The 21,699-nt window shown below is 40.3% G+C and overlaps 1 protein-coding gene across 1 annotated transcript in view; it reads right to left on the minus strand.

The window, feature by feature from the left end:
- Nucleotides 1-20,913, minus strand: part of LOC115416168 (tissue factor pathway inhibitor-like) — a 29,795-nt gene extending 8,882 nt beyond the window's left edge. Inside the window, exons 1-6 of the mRNA XM_030129893.1 lie at nt 20,727-20,913; nt 15,160-15,237; nt 12,497-12,556; nt 6,463-6,651; nt 5,588-5,668; nt 3,347-3,354 (exon numbers count right to left, since the gene is read on the minus strand). Coding sequence (XP_029985753.1) covers nt 5,604-5,668; nt 6,463-6,651; nt 12,497-12,556; nt 15,160-15,237; nt 20,727-20,760 — 426 coding nt within the window. The 5' untranslated portion in view covers nt 20,761-20,913 and the 3' untranslated portion in view covers nt 3,347-3,354; nt 5,588-5,603. The remainder of the gene's footprint in view (nt 1-3,346; nt 3,355-5,587; nt 5,669-6,462; nt 6,652-12,496; nt 12,557-15,159; nt 15,238-20,726) is intronic.
- Nucleotides 20,914-21,699: the final 786 nt, after the last annotated feature.

The following is a 21,699-nucleotide window of genomic DNA, read 5'->3' on the forward strand; positions in this document are numbered from 1 at the left end:
CGGTTAACTAACCTACCCCTGTTAAAGTGCTCACTCTAACCTGGTTAACTAACCTACCCCAGTTAAAGTGCTCACTCTAACCCGGTTAACTAACCTACCCCTGTTAAAGTGCTCCCTGTCAGCCTACCTGGACCAGGGCTTAAACTCCTTCTGTTCTTACATGGTTCTTCTCTCCTTCTCCTCTAAAGGCTGATGCTTGGTGTGAACCCACTGAAGCTCACAGAAGTCCAGCAGAAGTTCATAGAACTGTCTGATGTCCTGTCTGACACTTCAGTTCATCCAGAACAGGAAACAAAACAAATACAAATGTACGGTCCCTGTGGAAAAACAGCTGTGAGCTGACAGCGCCCCCCTGTGTCCAAACCTGCACCCACAGGACCCCTGCACATGGGCTGGACCACCAGTGGAAGGAATTCTACTGGACAAATGTGTGTTAACGGAACAGTTCTTAGAGTTCTGTGAAATCCTGATAAAGTGGGAGGTAGCGCCCCCTTGTGGTGCAGGATGTTTGTTAAGTATAAGTTCATTCATTTGAATAAAAATGTTATTTTTGTGATTATTCTGATTGTTCTTCTAACTTCAGTGTGTTACCTGTCACTGTTTTAGTCGTACTCCTGTGTTGTGTTTGGTCCTCCTCCCTCTTCTTCGTTGGTTTTTGTCTGTTCTTCTTCGCGTATTTCCAGGGGTACCCCAGGCTAAAGTTGGGGTCCTCCCCTTCCTCTTCCCTTTTGTAATGTCTCGTTACAGGAAGAAGTAGGTCATCTGTTTTTATCCATTGTCATCGTGCATTATTGAGTGATTTTATGTTCCTTTTTGGCATTTAACCCTCCAGTATCTGGGTGTGCTTTTTACGCACACTTTGCACTTCGTGTTAAAAAACTTCATATTATTTTTCACAATTTAAATAAGGTTCGAATTCAAAAGTTGTTCATTTTTGCATGATCTTTAAAATTCTTTCCACCAACTCAAATGTGCACATTGTAAACAAAAGGAAATGACCAGACTAGCATCTGTCTGCCAAGTGTGCATAAAACGCACTGTTTCTAACATTAGAACCACTGTTTTTGATCCAAAGCCTTTAAGACATCAATCCGGCTTTTACTGAGATCTGGGCTTCATTTGAGAGGGGAGGGGCTAAAGTAATTTATTAACGTTGGTAATGTTGCTGTTAATCATTGACATATGCCAGGCTGCAAAAATCTAATAATATGTGATCCAATTTTTATGTAATATTTTGAAAAAAAAAAAAGATATTTTGTGTTTTTTGCATCAAAAAATGTAGTGACATCATGATGAAAAGAGATCATTTAAAGGGTTAAAAAAAAATGGTTACGTCCTGGCCTAGGGGTTCACCAGGGCCAACATAATGTGTTCAGTTTGGTCCCCTCCCAGCTCCCAAGCACACACGTCAGCCACAAACTAAAATTCACAATATTTAGTTTGATATCAACTAAAGAAGGGTTGGGGGGGGGGGCGGCTAAAACAACAAACAAAGTATCTTCTTGGGAGTTCACGCTAAATTACCTAATCAAAAATAAATGCATGAAATAACTGAACTTCGACACATGAAAGCTGAAGGTGGACGACTCGAGCGGCTCTTCAGAAAAACTGGACTGGCTGTTCACAAGGACATGTATGCTAACCACATGAAGCTTTACAAGGTCTGCACTGTCAAATCCAAATCCAACTACTACACCAACAGAATGTGTTCAAATGAAGGGAACACCGTCACTGTTCTCACTGGTCTACAGTGTCACTAAACCCCCAGACTCTTTACCCTCTCACCTGCACACAACCACATTCTGTCATTCACTCATCTCCTTTTTTATCAGCAAAATCCAGAAGATCCACCTCAACCTGGGCTCACACCCCTCCACCGTCACACCTGACCCTCATCCACCCACACACTCACTATCCTCCTTTGACACCACCCCCCCCCGATGAAATATCAGAACTTATCCATAAGTCCAAGCCGTCCACCTGTCAGCTGGACCCCCTCCCCACAGTCCTGCTGAAAGCCTGCCTTCCTCCTCTGACCCCCTTCACCACTGGACCTGTTCCTGCATCCTTCAAAACCGCTGCAATAACCTCAGTTCTGAACAAACCTGGTGCAGATCCAACCGACTTCAATAACCTCCGCCCTATTTCCAATCTACTCGTCATTTCCAAAATTCTGGAGAAAACAGTAACTGTTCAACTTCATTCTCATTTCTCTCACAATAATCTGTATGAACAGTTCCAGTCTGGGCTCCGCCCCCTTCACAGAAACAGCACTCATAAAAACCACCACTGACCTCCTCAGTGCAGCAGATTCTGGTCTACCTTCCATCCTCCTCCTCCTTGACCTTTAACTCCATCTGCCACACCACCCTTCTCAGTAGATTCTCTTCCACCTCCATCACCCACCCTTCATTAGACTGCTTTAAATCAGACCTCTGTGGCCGCACTCAGTTCATCCAGATCAAATCCTTCACATCCTCCCATTTCCCCGTCACTTCAGGTGTGCCCCAGGGGTCTGTACTGGGGCCCCTCCTCTTTATCATCTACCTCCTTCCCCTTGGCAATATATTCCAGAAATACAATATCAACTTTCACTGTTATGCAGATGACACCCAGCTCTACCTCACCTGCAAACCCCCTCCACCCCCCCACCCTCCTCCCTCACTGACTCCTTGGCAGACATAAAATCCTGGTTCACTTTCAGTTTTCTCAAACTAAACAGTGACAAAACCGATGTTCTCATTGGCTCAAAATCCACTTTATCCAAAACCAACAGTTTTTCCCTCACCATCGACAACTCCACGGTCTCCCCTTCCCCACAGGGTCAGAGTCTGGGGGTCATCCTCCACAGTACTCTATCTTTTCAATCCCACATCAGTGACATCACTCGGTCTGCATACTTCCACCTACGTAACATTAACCCCCCCCCATACCACTGCTGTCCTTGTTCACAGTCTGTCACCTCTGGTCTGGATTACTGGAACTCTCTCCTCTTTGGTCTCACACACAGATCCCTCCATAAACTTCAAATAGTTCGGAACTCTGCAGCTCGCATCATCACCAGGACCCCCTCCCCTCACCAGGACCCCCTCCCCTCATCAGGACCCCCTCCACTCACCAGGACCCCCTCCCCTCACCAGGACCCCCTCCACTCACCAGGATCCCCTCCACTCACCAGGACCCCCTCCCCTCACCAGGACCCCCTCCACTCACCAGGACCCCCTCCCCTCACCAGGACCCCCTCCCCTCACCAGGACCCCCTCCCCTCATCAGGACCCCCTCCCCTCACCAGGACCCCCTCCCCTCATCAGGACCCCCTCCCCTCACCAGGACCCCCTCCACTCACCAGGATCCCCTCCACTCACCAGGACCCCCTCCCCTCATCAGGACCCCCTCCACTCACCAGGACCCCCTCCCCTCATCAGGACCCCCTCCCCTCACCAGGCCCCCCTCCCCTCATCAGGACCCCCTCCACTCACCAGGACCCCCTCCCCTCATCAGGACCCCCTCCACTCACCAGGACCCCCTCCCCTCATCAGGACCCCCTCCCCTCATCAGGACCCCCTCCCCTCACCAGGACCCCCTCCCCTCACCAGGACCCCCTCCCCTCATCAGGACCCCCTCCACTCACCAGGACCCCCTCCCCTCACAGCTCCACTGGCTCCCAGTTCAGTTCCGGATTGAATTTAAAATCCTTCTAATGACATTCAAGGCCATCCATAACCCCGCCCCTCCATAACTCCGCCCCTTCATATCTGTCTGACCTCCTTCATGTGGCCCCTCCCTCTCGTACCCTCAGCTCTTCCTCCTCCCTCCCCCTCACTGTTCCCTCTGCCCCTCCCACCTCCATGTGGACCAGATCATTCATTGGCTCTGGAACTCCTTTTGCCACCAGAGCTCACAAACACCACTTCACTCCCTGTCCTCAAATCCAGACTCAAACCCGTCTGTTTAGAACCTCTTTCTCTTTGTGAACACAATTGCATTGTCCAATTTTTTAACCTGCCTTTTATTTTTTACTCTATTTTATTGCTTGTTTTAAACTCTCCTGTTTTACTGTTTTACTGTACGGTGTCCTTGAGTGCCAAGAAAGGCGCCTATAAATAAAATGTATTATTATTATTATTATTATTATTATTATTATTATTATTATTATTATTATTATTATTATATATCGTATTGTGATCCTAGTATTGTGATTTGTATCGTATCACCAGATTCTTGCCGATACACAGCCCTAGTTATTACATTTGCAAAGATTTTTTTTTTACCAGGCCAATAACGTAATAACCAACCAATAAGTTATAACATTATCAGTTCAGGACTTTTCTTATATTATTGGCCTATTACATTTTAAAAATGGCAAATTGATTATGTTATCGGCCGTTATTAGCTTCTACAGGGCATTTACACACAACTGTAGGTGTGCTGGGAGGAGAAAATGTAAATATGTGAATTTAACACACACAAAGTGAATGATCAAACCTAAAAGGAATTTTCCAGATAGAAACTGTGTCTGTACTGAACAAGAGGCAAAGGGTTTGGATGTGGAATTAAACACACGACTGTGGTTATTGTTGGAAAAAGGAGACATCGCAACGACAAAAGAAGCATTTGACACCAACATGTGAACATTTATGGAATGATGGAAGGAATATAATTGAGACGTACGCACAGACAATCTGAGTCAGTCACCTACAAACCACAGTTCAACCCCATACGCAAAATTCTAGATTGCACACACAAATTAGCACACACTAATTAGTAGGGCTGTTAGAAAATATTGGTTCTGCAATATATCGCGATATTTCATTTCACAATACTGTATGGATATTAAAAAGTACTGTATGGATATTTGTAGGTATTTATTCAAATGCAGATATTGTGGAAGTTCATTTTTGTCTTTTGTTTCTGTTTTATTTCTTCTTATTTCACACTCTTTTATTCAATAATGTTGGTTCCTTTGTTTGGACTGAACTCAAATCCTGTTCTGATGTTAGTTGTGAACTAATAGAATCTGAACATTTGAACAGGATCTGAAACTGGAATGTCTGTAAAACAGAATTTCAGTTTGAACACAGTTGGAACATTTGGTGATAGAACATTAGATCCTGTTGGGATCAAATACAAATGTGTTTAGTATTGGTGCAGATTTATGATGGAATTCAGTTCTTCACAGAAATAATCAGGAAAAAAATAGAAACAAACAAAAAATTGCCTTTTTAACAGTATCATGATATATCGTGATATATGGTATCATGATCCTAGTATTGCGATTTGTATCATATCGTCAGATTATTGCTGATACACAGCCCTACAAATTAGTACACACAAATCAGTATCTCAGTAGATCCGGTCCTAATTATGCAACAGAAGCTTTTATTTTCTTGTTTAACCAAAAACTTAAACATCAGAATATGACATTTTTATTAATAAGATCATAATATGAGCAAACATTTTTGTCATGAAGATGTTAAAGAAATACTGGTGATGATTCAAATTCAGGTGCACAAGAAAGAATGTTTACAAAAGCACTGGAGGAGTAAAAAAAAAAAAAATACAACCAACAGACATAAATACAGAGTCTACAGTAGTGCACCAGCTCACACTGAACGAGAAACGATGTCCATGTTTTTCTTCCTTATCCTGATCATCTTCATCCCACGATCTGAAACACAACACACAAAAATGTTGAATAAATGTATTTTTGTGAATGTATAACATGTATAAGCACTGATAAACTGTCCAAATACAGTTTTTATCAGTGGATTGGACAACTGAGTCTCACTGAAAATTATTTATATATATTTATAGGGAATTGGATTGTTTTAATACATGTAAATATTCTGTATTAAACATGAAAAAGTCAAAAAAAAATATGCAAAATCTCATGTAAAGTTAGAGCAAAAAACTGTATTTGAATTATGGAAAATTACCGTATTTTTATGAAATGGTTATTTTACAGTATTTTTTTGGCGCCCCTGCTGCCAGAATAATATAGTTTTTTTTAGTTTTTTTTTTTTACAGTGTGTGTTTGAGGATGTGATTTAATTAACATTGAATAAATGTGACTTCTATCAGTTCTCAGTCTGAACTAAATGTGACCCTGAAGTGACCCACATGCACTAAAGAGGTCCTGAAGTGACCCACATGCACTAAAGAGGTCCTGATGGAATCCCAGACCACACAGACACACACTGTGTTTACAGAAGGAAATATGGAGGACCAACAACTGGGACGTTTGTCGCATTTCAATGATGTAAAGGTCAGATAAATGCGACCTGGATGTTCAGACTGAAGTCACACTGGAAAATATCAGATCTGGATCAGATTTAGGACCACATATGAAAGACATGCCCTCCACGAGTTGGACTGGACCCTTCGGTGGCCTGGTTTTGGCCCGGTTTTGGCCAGCGGGCCGTACATTTGACCCCTGTGTCCTGGACCCTGGTGTCCTGGTACCTTTGGTTCTGCCGGTGCACTTCCTCATGCAGTGTCTGCGGTGGCTGAAGTTGTTCTGGTTTCCTCCACAGCCGCTGAACACAAACATGTGGCACCTCCTGGTGTCGGGGTTGAAGGCGAACCTCCTGCTGGAGCCGTCACAGGTTCCTCTGTCTGCAGGACTGAAGCACCAGGAGGGAACACTACCATCTGGAACACACACAGTACACACAAGCAGAGTTTTACACACTTATGTTCACCATAGTACTGTCTGTGTGCCAAGGTTCCAATAGTTTTGGGTTTTTCATCATAGTTTAGTTTTATTTAGTTTTAATTCAGTTCATTTTAATTTGTTTTTAGAGCAGGTTTGCCAGTTTTTATTAGTTTTCTTTTTTTTCTAAATGCTTAGTTGTAGTTTAGTTGTAGTTCAGTTATAGTTCAGTTGTAGTTTAGTTGTAGTTCAGTTGTAGTTTAGTTGTAGTTCAGTTGTAGTTGTAGTTCAGTTGTAGTTTAGTTGTAGTTCAGTTGTAGTTTAGTTATAGTTCAGTTGTAGTTCAGTTGTTCAGTTGTAGTTTAGTTGTAGTTCAGTTGTAGTTCAGTTGTAGTTTAGTTGTAGTTCAGTTGTAGTTTAGTTGTAGTTTAGTTGTAGTTCAGTTGTAGTTCAGTTGTAGTTCAGTTGTAGTTTAGTGGTAGTTTAGTTGTAGTTCAGTTGTAGTTCAGTTGTAGTTCAGTTGTAGTTTAGTGGTAGTTTAGTTGTAGTTCAGTTGTAGTTTAGTTGTAGTTCAGTTGTAGTTTAGTTGTAGTTCAGTTGTAGTTCAGTTGTAGTTTAGTTGTAGTTCAGTTGTAGTTCAGTTGTAGTTCAGTTGTGGTTCAGTTGTAGTTTAGTTGTAGTTCAGTTGTAGTTTAGTTGTAGTTCAGTTGTAGTTCAGTTGTAGTTCAGTTGTAGTTTAGTGGTAGTTTAGTTGTAGTTCAGTTGTAGTTCCGTTGTAGTTCAGTTGTAGTTCAGTTGTAGTTCAGTTGTAGTTCAGTTGTAGTTCAGTTGTAGTTTAGTGGTAGTTTAGTTGTAGTTCAGTTGTAGTTCAGTTGTAGCTCAGTTGTAGTTCCGTTGTAGTTTAGTTGTAGTTCAGTTGTAGTTCAGTTGTAGTTCAGTTGTAGTTTAGTTGTAGTTCAGTTGTAGTTCAGTTGTAGTTTAGTTGTAGTTCAGTTGTAGTTCAGTTGTAGTTCAGTTGTAGTTCAGTTGTAGTTCAGTGGTCTCTTTTCTCTTCTTCTCTGTGCTCCTATTCAAATCAATCCCAGACAGGACTCTGCTGCTTTAGTCTCCATGTTTCCAGGTAGAGTGGGGACCAGAAGACGACTGGAAACCACAAGTGAACACAAGTGACGGAGCAAAAAGTGTCGTATGGAGACAGCACAGAAAACTGAGAGAGACAAAGAAATCCACTGAACATCAATCTGACATTGACAAAGACCAAAACCAAGGGAATTGGATCCAGAATTTGTATCTGTTTTAGTTAGTTTAGTAAACACACAATACAGTTTCAGTTAGTTATGTTTGGTTTTTTTTAAGTATAGTTTTTATTTATTTCAGTTAATGAAAATGTTTTTACAGTTCTAGTTTTGGTCATTTGGTTCGTTTTCATTAACGATAATAACCTTGGTTCACATGAAATATCTGTTTTCTTTAATCCCTCCATCCATTCTCTTCTGCTTCATCCGGGGTCAGGTCTCAGGGGGAACAGTCTAAGCAGGGATGCCCAAACTTCCCTCTCCTCAGACTCCTCCCTCTCCTCAGACTCCTCCCTCACCTCAGACTCCTCCTCCTGGTGGGACATGCCCAGAACACCTCCCCAGGGAGGAGTCCAGGAGGATCTGAACCAGCTGTCTGATCCACCTCAGCTGGTTCCTCTGGATGTGGAAGAGCAGCAGCTCTACTCTAAGCTCCTCCCTGGTGACTGAGCTCCGCCCCCTATCTCTAAGGGTGGACCCACCCACCCTACAGAGGAAACTCATTTGGACCGCTTGTATCCTGGATCTGGTCCTTTGGGTCCTGACCCACAGCTCAGGACCACAGGTGAGGGTCTGAACGTAGACTGAGGGTAAATCCAGAGCTTCTCCTTTGGGCTCAGCTCCTTCTGAACCACAACAGACCCATACAAGCACTGCAGACGCTCCACCCACCTGTCAGTCTGAACCTCCACCCATCCACCTGTCAGTCTGAACCTCCACCCATCCACCTGTCAATCTGAACCCTCCACCCATCCACCTGTCAGTCTGAACCTCCACCCACCCACCTGTCAGTCTGAACCTCCACCCACCCACCCACCCACCCACCCACCTGTCAATCTGAACCTCCACCCATCCACCTGTCAGTCTGAACCTCCACCCATCCACCTGTCAATCTGAACCTCCACCCATCCACCTGTCAGTCTGAACCTCCACCCACCCACCTGTCAGTCTGAACCTCCACCCATCCACCTGTCAGTCTGAACCTCCACCCACCCACCCACCTGTCAATCTGAACCTCCACCCATCCACCTGTCAGTCTGAACCTCCATCCATCCACCTGTCAATCTGAACCTCCACCCATCCATCTGTCAATCTGAACCTCCACCCATCCACCTGTCAGTCTGAACCTCCACCCATCCACCTGTCAGTCTGAACCTCCACCCATCCACCTGTCAATCTGAACCTCCACCCACCCACCTGTCAATCTGAACCTCCACCCATCCACCTGTCAGTCTGAACCTCCATCCATCCACCTGTCAGTCTGAACCTCCACCCACCCACCCACCTGTCAATCTGAACCTCCACCCACCCATCCACCTGTCAATCTGAACCTCCACCCATCCACCTGTCAGTCTGAACCTCCACCCATCCACCTGTCAATCTGAACCTCCACCCATCCACCTGTCAGTCTGAACCTCCACCCATCCACCTGTCAGTCTGAACCTCCACCCACCCACCTGTCAATCTGAACCTCCACCCATCCACCTGTCAGTCTGAACCTCCATCCATCCACCTGTCAGTCTGAACCTCCACCCATCCACCTGTCAGTCTGAACCTCCACCCATCCACCTGTCAATCTGAACCTCCACCCATCCACCTGTCAGTCTGAACCTCCACCCACCCACCTGTCAATCTGAACCTCCACCCATCCACCTGTCAGTCTGAACCTCCATCCATCCACCTGTCAGTCTGAACCTCCACCCACCCACCCACCTGTCAATCTGAACCTCCACCCATCCACCTGTCAGTCTGAACCTCCACCCATCCACCTGTCAGTCTGAACCTCCACCCATCCACCTGTCAGTCTGAACCTCCACCCACCCACCTGTCAATCTGAACCTCCACCCGTCCACCTGTCAGTCTGAACCTCCACCCGTCCACCTGTCAGTCTGAACCTCCACCCATCCACCTGTCAGTCTGAACCTCCACCCACCCACCTGTCAGTCTGAACCTCCACCCGTCCACCTGTCAGTCTGAACCTCCACCCATCCACCTGTCAGTCTGAACCTCCACCCATCCACCTGTCAGTCTGAACCTCCACCCACCCACCTGTCAGTCTGAACCTCCACCCTTCCCTCACTGTGAACCAGACCCACATACTGGAACTCCTCCACTTGGGGCAAAGACTCTCCGCTGACCTGGAGAGGTCAGACCACCTTTATCTGGTCCAGAACCATGGTCTCAGATTTAGAGGTGCAGATCCTCATCCCACTCACTGTTTTCTTTAATATTCCCTTTTTTTTTTTTTTTCCAGGAGGGACTAATGTAATTCTTGTTGCTAAGCGGTTGCCAGGGGGAGGGGCCGGAAGCAGCCTAGCACATCAGCAGACAGGAAGTGCAGTACCCTGCTGCATGATGGGAAATGAAGTTATGAAGAAATGAAGTTAATTCTCTATTTATATAAATATTTATATAAAAAAACACATTTCTCATTTTCTCTTGTTTTCCATTTGTCACTTGTGGTTTTTCTGTCTTTTTTCTGCACTTGTTTATTGTCTGTTGCTGCTGTTAACTGTTAAATGTCCCCACAGTGGGATCAGAAAAGTCTGATCTTATCTTATCTTATCTTATCTTATCTTATCTTATCTTATCTTATCTCATCTTATCTTATCTTAAACCATGACATCAGCTGTGCTCATAATGACTTACAGAAACACATGGAATAATAAAAAACCTTCCTAATGTATAAGATGGAGGGACCGTTAGTGGTAGTGAGGCAGAAAACGGTCAGGTTCCACGTGGGTCTGAGCTGCAGCCTGTTTCTACAGACTGTGTTTACATCAGATCACCACTAGATGTCAGTGTCTGCTTTCAACAGAACATCTGCTCAGTGGACGCACACAGGACACAGTGAAGACATGATGAAGAGAATACATGTACTTTCACATCATTCTCCTCAGATCAGAACAGTTGAACTCAGACCCAGATGGAGCCCAGTCTGTGGACCTGCTGGACCCAGGTGTGTGTGTTCTAACAGGCACTAGGATCCAAAACTATAAGGACTAATGTCAGAATACAGTTGGATATTATGGGATAGATATCCTATTGATAATTAATCTTGCGGTTTGTGTGTGTGATCCTCCTGAACAGGACATGTGACCGCTGCAGACATGATGTGTCCACAGATTTATGTCCACAGAGCTGAGAAACATCAGTATTTTATTATATGACATTTAAAGGAAGAACATTGAAAATTAGAGAAAAAAAGAAAATTAGTGTTGATCTACATTCAGTCCAAACCATCTGTGACTCACTGTAGAAACAAACAGAATAACTGAACCCAAACGAACCCATGCACTGAGATCTATCCCATAATATCCAACTGTATTCTGACATTCGTCCTTGTTTTGTTAGAACACAAACACTTGGATTCAGTGGGTCCACAGACTGGGCTCCATTTGTGTTTCAGTTAAACATTTATGAACATGAGGGTAAGAACATAAGAACGGTGTTCATCTGCAGTTTCTGTTAGTTTGACAGCTCTGGTTTAAGGTCCAATGTGTTCACAGGAGTTCAGACCTAACCGATCCACTGTGAGTGAACCTAACACGGGAACAGACTAAACATATACGAGCTCTGGAAGTTCTCCTGTAGCAGGGGTTTAAGGCTGTGGACGACTGTGCTCTGCTGTCTCTGTATTCTGACATGGAACTGTATCTGCTTTCACCTCAGTTCAGTGACTTTGTGGGTTCTTGCTTCTGAATCAGGGCTGTTAAACTCATTTAGGTTCAGTTCCATATTCAGCCCAATTAGATCTGCAGTGGACCGAACCAGTAAAATACTGACTTAATAACCTATAAATAATGACTAATCCAAGTTTTACTTTTTGTTTTAGTACCAAAAGTCCCCAATTAAACTATGAAAATATTTACATTTTACAAAACAGATGTGAATAACCTGAAAAAACAGAACTTTCATTTGAAAAATTAGTGCAGTTTGAACACTCTTCTGCCTGGACTTCTTATTTCTACATGTGCATTCACACACAGTGTTCCATAAACATTTGGGAACAGACAGAATATTGTTCAAATGTTGGAGTTTGAACTAAAATGTGAACAGTTTCTCCAATATTCCATCTGTTCTTCTGAACACAACTGCAGATCCCAGTGGATCCATAAATGCACCAAACATTTAGGAACAGGCAGAATATTGTTCAAACTGCACAGTTCAGGTTGTTCATCTGTGCTTTTATTTATGGATTTATTTGCATTTTATTGTGAAAGAATAGTTTTGTAAATGTCAATATTTTCATAGTGGAATGTTTTTTTTTTTTCACTTTAATTTTTCCACATAATTTTTCTCAGTAAATGTGTGTTTGTCATTATTCTGGTTTATTGTGTTGTTCTTTTGACTGTAGATCCCACTGGTCTGGATGTGGAACCTGAACCACCTGGACTGTTCAGGTTCAGTTAGGACCTTTCATCCTGCAGGGCCACAATGGAACCTTTGGCAGGGGGACCAGATTTGGCCCCCGGGCCGCACGTTTGACACCTGTGTTGTAAATGGTGTCCAGAGTGCTACAAACTTCCATGCTGTTGTGGTTTCGTACCGTTTGGTAGTGGGTGGGAGGCGTTCAGCTGCACCACAGATGCACTCACTGGCATTTCCCCTGAGAAACAAACAAACACACAGAACGTCCAAGAAGTGTCACTGGTCACACAACCAAAATACTGTCATAATAATGTAGAAATACTCACAACTGCACATTTTTCTCTTTGGAAATGTAAATATTCTCATGTATTTACACTAAAACAAAGTATAATTTCACAAAAAATGTGAATAATTCAAAGAAATGTGAAGAACCTGAAATGTCTAAAGAAAAATAAGTGCAATTGTACCAATATTCTGTCTGTTCTTAAATGTTGTGTGTGTTTGTAGATCCACTGTGATCTGTATGTTATAATGAACATGTGGAAATGATAACCTGAGGAAGAATAGTGTTAAAATTACACTGATTTTTTCAGTTTGTTCATGTTATTCACATTGTTTAAAAGGATAGTTTGTAGATGGAAACATTTTCATTGTTTAATTTTACTTTTAAAATACAGAGAAAAGTTTGGAGTTGACATTGTTTCTATATTATTCTGTTATTATTTTTCTGGTTGGGTCCACTGCAGATTAAATTTAGCTGAACGTGGAACTGAACTGACATGAGTTTGACAGACCTGACTGATCACATCCTTTTAAAGATCCTAATCCTTGGTGGGGAAAAAAACCTGAAAAACATTGACCCAAAATGTGGAGAAAATACATATGCCTTAGCTTTAAGTCAGAGTGATGTAGAACAGCTGCATCTACACATGAGCCCAGTTTGAAGCAAAGTGAAACTAAATGGATGTTTTTGTCGACATTTGAAAGTCTAGAAGGTCAGATGATGATACTAGGACAGCAGAGCTATTGGACTGGTGTCCATGGAGTTCTGTAAACATGTTGGAGGGGAATAATCAGTTATTTAGGTTTTGTGTTAATTTGGGCCCCTCCCAAAAATATTCCATTAAACCCAGGGTTCTAAACTCCTGTTCTTTCAGGTTCCACATTCAGTCTGATCTGATCTGCAGTGGACCTAACCAGGAAAAGAAGAACAGAAGAACCCAGAAATAATGACAACTGACAATTTATGTCTGTGTTTGAGTGCAAAAAAACCCATGAAATTATGAAAATACTTATTTTTATAAAATATCCAAACAAAAAAGATCTGAATAACCTGAAAAAACTGAAATTTCTTCAGAAAAATCAGTGCAGTTTTACCAGTCTTCTTCCTCCACTTCTCATTAGTCCATGTGCATTCTGGGTCAGATCTACAAAGACACTAAACACTGAGAACAGGAAGAAAAGAGTTCACATTTTTGGAAGCCAAAAAATCCAGATCGGGACATGACGAGTGTCTTCACTCTCACAGATTACTGAAGCGTATTCAGCAGGCGGCAGTTACAGGAATATTGTCTTACCAGTTCCTATACTCATGTCTTACCAGTTCCTATACTCGTGTCTCACCAGTTCCTATACTCATGTCTTACCAGTTCCTATACTCGTGTCTTACCAGTTCCTATACTCGTGTCTTACCAGTTCCTATACTCGTGTCTCACCAGTTCCTATACTCATGTCTTACCAGTTCCTATACTCGTGTCTTACCAGTTCCTATACTCGTGTCTTACCAGTTCCTATACTCGTGTCTTACCAGTTCCTATACTCGTGTCTTACAGTTCCTATACTCGTGTCTTACCAGTTCCTATACTTATGTCTTACCAGTTCCTATACTCATGTCTCACCAGTTCCTATACTCATGTCTTACCAGTTCCTATACTTATGTCTTACCAGTTCCTATACTCATGTCTCACCAGTTCCTATACTCATGTCTTACCAGTTCCTATACTCGTGTCTTACCAGTTCCTATACTCGTGTCTCACCAGTTCCTATACTCATGTCTCACCAGTTCCTATACTCATGTCTTACCAGTTCCTATACTCATGTCTCACCAGTTCCTATACTCGTGTCTTACCAGTTCCTATACTTATGTCTTACCAGTTCCTATACTCATGTCTCACCAGTTCCTATACTCATGTCTTACCAGTTCCTATACTCGTGTCTTACCAGTTCCTATACTCATGTCTCACCAGTTCCTATACTCATGTCTTACCAGTTCCTATACTTATGTCTTATCAGTTCCTATACTCGTGTCTTACCAGTTCCTATACTCATGTCTTATCAGTTCCTATACTCGTGTCTTACCAGTTCCTATACTCGTGTCTTACCAGTTCCTATACTCGTGTCTTACCAGTTCCTATACTCATGTCTTACCAGTTCCTATACTTATGTCTTACCAGTTCCTATACTCATGTCTTACCAGTTCCTATACTCGTGTCTTACCAGTTCCTATACTCGTGTCTTACCAGTTCCTATACTCGTGTCTTACCAGTTCCTATACTCATGTCTTACCAGTTCCTATACTTATGTCTTATCAGTTCCTATACTCGTGTCTTACCAGTTCCTATACTCTTGTCTTACCAGTTCCTATACTCATGTCTTACCAGTTCCTATACTTATGTCTTATCAGTTCCTATACTCGTGTCTTACCAGTTCCTATACTCATGTCTTATCAGTTCCTATACTCGTGTCTTACCAGTTCCTATACTCATGTCTTACCAGTTCCTATACTTATGTCTTATCAGTTCCTATACTCGTGTCTTACCAGTTCCTATACTCGTGTCTTACCAGTTCCTACTGGGGACTGCAGACGCTCAGTTCTTGGAGGAGCCTGGGTCTGGACCTCTGGGGCTGAACTGGGTTTGTCTATAATGATGGAAAGTAAAAGGAAAAACAAGGATCGTGTGAAACCTTCAGAGTCCACGTGGACCTGGACATGAGTTCAGTCTGAACGGACAGACTGAAAGCAGAGGTCTGTAAATATCAGTGAATCAGTCCAGGTGAGTTTCAGTTCAGCTGAAACAAACACATCTGAACATCTGCTGCATCGCACTGACTTATCTACACTGTAAAAAAATCTGTAATTTAACAGAATTTTCACCGTTTATTTGACAGATTTTTCTGTATTTTTCAGATCCAGGAAAATATCAATGAAATGACACAAACAGACTGTGATTTGACATGTCAAATGGAAAAGAACAGGAAAAAACTGGAACTGTGAAGAACCAGAACATTTACATTTTTTAAAAGAAAATCTTTCTTTTCTCACAGAAAATACAGTTCAAATACATTTGCAAATGTATCATAATTTCACAAATATTTCTTTTCTATTTATGAGATTAAACTCTTAATTTAAAGTTTAATACTGTAAAAAAAAAACAAAAAAAAAACAAACATAAAATTACTGACAATTAACGGTAACAGAAGTATTAGTTCTGTCAGTTGAACCAGACTTGTTTGTTCATTGACAAATATCTTGTGTAATTACAGGAGGTTTCTCAACAAAACTGTTGAATAAATGTATTTTTGTGAATGTATAACATGTATAAGCACTGGTAAACTGTCCAAATACAGTTTTTATCAGTGGATTGGACAACTGAGTCTCACTGAAAATTATTTACATATATATTTATAGGGAATTGGATTGTTTTAATACATGTAAATATTCTTTATTAAACATTAAAAAGGCAGAAAAATATGCAAAATCTCATGTAAAGTTAGAGCAAAAAAATGTGTTTTAATGATGGAAAATTACTGTATTTTGGTTATTGGATGGTTATTTTCTGTTATTTTACAGTATTTTTCTGGCGCCCCTGCTGCCGGAATAATACTGGGTTTTTTTGTGTGTTTTTTTTTTTACAGTCTATCTATCTATCTATCTATCTATCTATCTATCTATCTATCTATCTATCTATCTATCTATCTATCTATCTATCTATCTATCTATCTATCTATCTATCTATCTATCTATCTATCTATCATTATTAGTATTAATGTCATTTTTTGTCACTTCAACCATTTTTCTAAATACTTTATCTTTCTTTTTATTTGTATGTAATGCCTCTTTTCTTGTGCTTCTGTTCCATTTGAATTTCCTCCTCTGTTGGTTTAATTAAGTCCATCTGAACTTACCTTTAACCCATAAGGAACCAGTCTTACCTTTATGTCAGCGCCCTAATAATGTGTTTCTTTATATTTAACCTTCTTTTATTGAATTATCACCATGTACTGTCATCCTATCCTCTAGTCTGTTGTGTTTTTTTCCGTGTAAATCCTGTATTTTTCTATATTTAACTGACTGATCCTGCAGATGTTCATTCCAGCTCAGATTCCAGTTGATGGTTCTTCTATAAAAACAGACCAAACTGAATAAACTGTCTTTTTCAGTCCAATCTGTCTTTACCTGAACAGAAACCTAGTGTGTCCATCCACTGGCACTGGTTTTACTGGTCAGTGTTTGTTTTGGTGGATTTTTCTACATTTTGTTGCCTATTATATTATTTTTTCTTCCATTTTGTTCAGTCTTTGGCTTATTTTGTTCATGTTACTTATTATTTTATTCATTTTTTTTATTCATTTTTGTTCACTTTATTGATCATTTTTGCTGTTTTTGTTCATTTTGTTGCTTATTTTATTAATTTTTTACTTCATTTTAGTCAATTTTTGATTATAGATATAGATATAAGGGTTAAAGGTGGACTTATGGGTCTGTAAGGGTTAAAGGTGAATGTTTGGGTGTTTAAGGGTTAAAGGTGAATGTCTGGGTGTTTAAGGGTTAAAGGTGAATGTCTGGGTGTTTAAGGGTTAAAGGTGAATGTTTGGGTCTGTAAGGGTTAAAGGTAGATGTCTGGGTGTTTAAGGGTTAAAGGTGAACGTTTGGGTGTTTCAGGGTTAAAAGTGAATGTTTGGGTGTTTAAGGGTTAAAGGTGAATGTTTGTGTGTTTAACGGTTAAAGGTGAATGTTTGGGTGTTTAAGGGTTAAAGGTGAATGTCTGGGTGTTTAGGGGTTAAAGGTGAACGTGTGGGTGTTTAAGGGTTAAAGGTGAACATCTGGGTGTTTAAGGGTTAAAGGTGAACGTGTGGGTGTTTAGGGGTTAAAGGTGAACGTGTGGGTGTTTAAGGGTTAAAGGTGAACGTGTGGGTGTTTAAGGGTTAAAGGTGGACGTGTGGGTGTTTAAGGGTTAAAGGTGGACGTGTGGGTGTTTAAGGGTTAAAGGTGGACGTGTGGGTGTTTAAGGGTTAAAGGTGGACGTGTGGGGTGTTTAAGGGTTAAAGGTGGACGTGTGGGTGTTTAGGGGTTAAAGGTGGACGTGTGGGTGTTTAGGGGTTTAAAGGTGGACGTGTGGGTGTTTAAGGGGTTAAAGGTGAACGTGTGGGTGTTTAGGGGTTAAAGGTGAACGTGTGGGTGTTTAGGGGTTAAAGGTGAACGTGTGGGTGTTTAAGGGTTAAAGGTGAACGTGTGGGTGTTTAGGGGTTAAAGGTGAACGTGTGGGTGTTTAAGGGTTAAAGGTGAACGTGTGGGTGTTTAGGGGTTAAAGGTGAACGTGTGGGTGTTTAGGGGTTAAAGGTGAACGTTGTGGGGTGTTTAAGGGGTTAAAGGTGAAACGTGTGGGTGTTTAAGGGTTAAAGGTGAACGTGTGGGTGTTTAGGGTTAAAGGTGAACGTGTGGGTGTTAGGGGTTAAAGGTGAACGTGTGGGTGTTTAAGGGTTAAAGGTGAACGTGTGGGTGTTTAAGGGTTAAAGGTGAACGTGTGGGTGTTTAGGGGTTAAAGGTGAACGTGTGGGGTGTTTAAGGGTTAAAGGTGAACGTGTGGGTGTTTAGGGGTTAAAGGTGAACGTGTGGGTGTTTAAGGGTTAAAGGTGAACGTGTGGGTGTTTTAGGGGTTAAAGGTGAACGTGTGGGTGTTTAGGGGTTAAAGGTGAACGTGTGGGTGTTTAAGGGTTAAAGGTGAACGTGTGGGTGTTTAAGGGTTAAAGGTGAACGTGTGGGTGTTTAAGGGTTAAAGGTGAACGTGTGGGTGTTTAGGGGTTAAAGGTGAACGTGTGGGTGTTTAAGGGTTAAAGGTGAACGTGTGGGTGTTTAGGGGTTAAAGGTGAACGTGTGGGTGTTTAGGGGTTAAAGGTGAACGTGTGGGTGTTTAAGGGTTAAAGGTGAACGTGTGGGTGTTTAGGGGTTAAAGGTGAACGTGTGGGTGTGAACAGTCCCAGCTCAGTGTCTGTTCTCACTCTTTCAGTCTCTCTGTGTCTTTTCATTTGGTCTCAGTCTGATGTAATCGTCTGAGCTTTGGTGAATGTGAAAGCGGCTTAAACGTTAAATTGACGGTTGGATGTAATTTCATGGTCAGCTAAAATCCACAGTTGATTTCCTGCTGTTTTTTTTTTGATGAAGTCACTTTGAAACGTTCAGCGCTTCGGGCGAACACGACCTCAGGAAGAAGAAGAAGAAGAACACATGACAGATTAAAAACAGGAGCAGGTTTCTGTGTGAGCTGACGATGACAAAAAGGTGAAGTGGAGATAATTAAAGCCTTTGTCTGAGCTGAGTGGAGAATGTCAGCACTCTGGAAAGGAGAGAAAATTAAAAAAAAAAAAAGGCCTTGTCCTTGAAATGAGACTAAAACTAAAACTAAGGGCCTGAGTTACACTGTAAAAAAAAAAAAAACAGTATTATTTCAGCAGCAGAAGTGCTAAAAGAATACTGTTAAATAACAGAAAATAACCATCTCATAAAAATACGGTAATTTTCCATAATTCAAATACAGTTTTTTGCTCTAACTTTACATGAGATTTTGCATATTTTTTGACTTTTTAATGTTTAATACAGAATATTTACATGTATTAAAACAATCCAATTCCCTATAAATATATATATAAATAATTTTCAGTGAGACTCAGTTGTCCAATCCACTGATAAAAACTGTATTTGGACAGTTTATCAGTGCTTATACATGTTATACATTCACAAAAATACATTTATTCAACATTTTTGTTGTGAAACCTCCTGTAATTACACAAGATATTTGTCAATAAACAAACAAGTCTGGTTCAACTGACAGAACTAATACTTCTGTTACCGTTAACTGTCAGTAATTTTATCTGGTTTTATTATTTTTTACAGTATTAAACTTTAAATTAACAGTTTAATCTCATAAATAGAAAAGAAATATTTGTGAAATTACAATACATTTGTAAATGTATTTTAACTATTTTTCTGTGAAAAAAGAAAAAAATTCTTTTAAAAAATGTACATGTTCTGGTTCTTCACAGTTCCAGTTTTTTCCTGTTCTTTTCCATTTGACGTAAAATCACAGTCTGTTTTTGTCATTTCATTCATATTTTCCTGGATCTGAAAAATACAGAAAAATCTGTAAAATCAACAGTGAAAATTCTGTTCAATTACAGATTTTTTTTTTACAGTACACCTGCGCCTGTTATGTGTGATTTTAACCCTTTCATGCACAGTGGTCACTCCAGTGGTCACTCCAGCGGTCACTCCAGTGGACAGTTCTTCTACAGCTGTTCTCTTACATTCATAGGTTCTGTTGTTCTAGTTCCATATCTTCTCTCTGCAGCACTTTGACATTCTGCTGAATGAAATGTGCTTTAGAAATGCAACTTACAATAATAATGATAATCATAATAATAATAATAATAATAATAATAATAATCATAATAATAATAATAATAATAATAATAATAATAATAATCATAATAATAATAATAATAATAATTATTATTATTATTATTATTATTATTATTATTATTATTATTATTATTATGATTATTATTATAGTATTACAGTGGTCACTTATGCATCATTCCATCCACTGTAGTTCAGACCATTACTGTAACTTTGCTGTTCTTGATAAACCTGATCTGCACTAGTATGTTTTAAATCAATTGCTAAGTGTTATTAGACTGTAATTAACAGTTTTGTTAATGAAAAAGTTTTTTTTTTTTTTTTTTTTGCATATTATCTCCATGAAGTTTGGAATAACTAGTATTAGAGTCTGTTAAAATGTGAGAAAATATCAGATTATCTGCAGGAAAAATGTTCTTGTTTCAGTTTTTCTTCTTCCAACTCCTTTTCCAGTGTAGATGAATGAGTTTGGAATTTTGAATTTGTATGTATTCTGTAAATGCTCGAAATAAACAAAAAATGAATGAATGAATGAATGAATGAATGAATGAATGAATAAATAAATATCTTTTTTTTTTTTTTTATGCCTAAACAGGAATAAAAACACTCAGGAAAAACATCTCCACTGAGGTTCTCATAACTGATGCATGACAGGGTTCATGAAGCGGAGCCTTTGGACTTTTCGGTTCTTTCCCGGTGGTTCAGGCGGACCTACCGCTGCTGTGACATCGTGCCTGACACGCAGACATGCTCCTGAAGTTGTTGGCATTCCCGAAGCAGCCGCCGTAGAAGAACGGCCTGCACTGTTCAGTCCTGGTGTCAAAGAAGTAGCGTTTGACCAGACCTCTGCACGGACCGGCAGCTTCAGGTAAACCACACGGGTTCTTATCCACTGGAAAAAAAAAAAAAAAAAACAGACAGAAGTGTGAGGAACCACACAGTCATTCTGAGGTCAGGAGATTCAGGTCCTGATGAACCTGGACCAGCACTGAAAGAGAGACGTTTGGCATCAAACACCACAAAAAAATCTGGTATTTAACAGAATTTTCACTGTTTATTTGACAGATTTTTCTGTATTTTTCAGATCCAGGAAAATATCAATGAAATGACACAAACAGACTGATTTTACATGTCAAATGGAAAAGAACAGGAAAAAACTGGAACTGTGAAGAACCAGAACATTTACATTTTTTAAATGATTTTTTTTTTCCTTTTTTCACAGAAAAATACAGTTCAAATATATTTACAAATGTATCATAATTTCACAAATATTTATTTTCTATTTATGAGATTAAACTGTTAATTTAAAGTTTAATACTGTAAAAAAATAAATGAATAAAACCAGATAAAATTACTGACAGTTAACGGTAACAGAAGTATTAGTTCTGTCAGTTGAACCAGACTTGTTTGTTCATTGACAAATATCTTGTGTAATTACAGGAGGTTTCACAACAAAAATGTTGAATAAATGTATTTTTGTGAATGTAGAACATGTATAAGCACTGATAAACTGTCCAAATACAGTTTTTATCAGTGGATTGGACAACTGAGTCTCACTGAAAATTATTTATATATATATTTATAGGGAATTGGATTGGTTTAATACATGAAAATATTCTGTATTAAACATTAAAATGTCAAAAAAATATGCAAAATCTCATGTAAAGTTAGGGCAAAAAACTGTATTT

The sequence above is a fragment of the Sphaeramia orbicularis genome, unplaced genomic scaffold (genome assembly GCF_902148855.1).
Source record: "Sphaeramia orbicularis unplaced genomic scaffold, fSphaOr1.1, whole genome shotgun sequence".
In the NCBI taxonomy this organism is placed as follows: Eukaryota; Metazoa; Chordata; class Actinopteri; order Kurtiformes; family Apogonidae; genus Sphaeramia; species Sphaeramia orbicularis.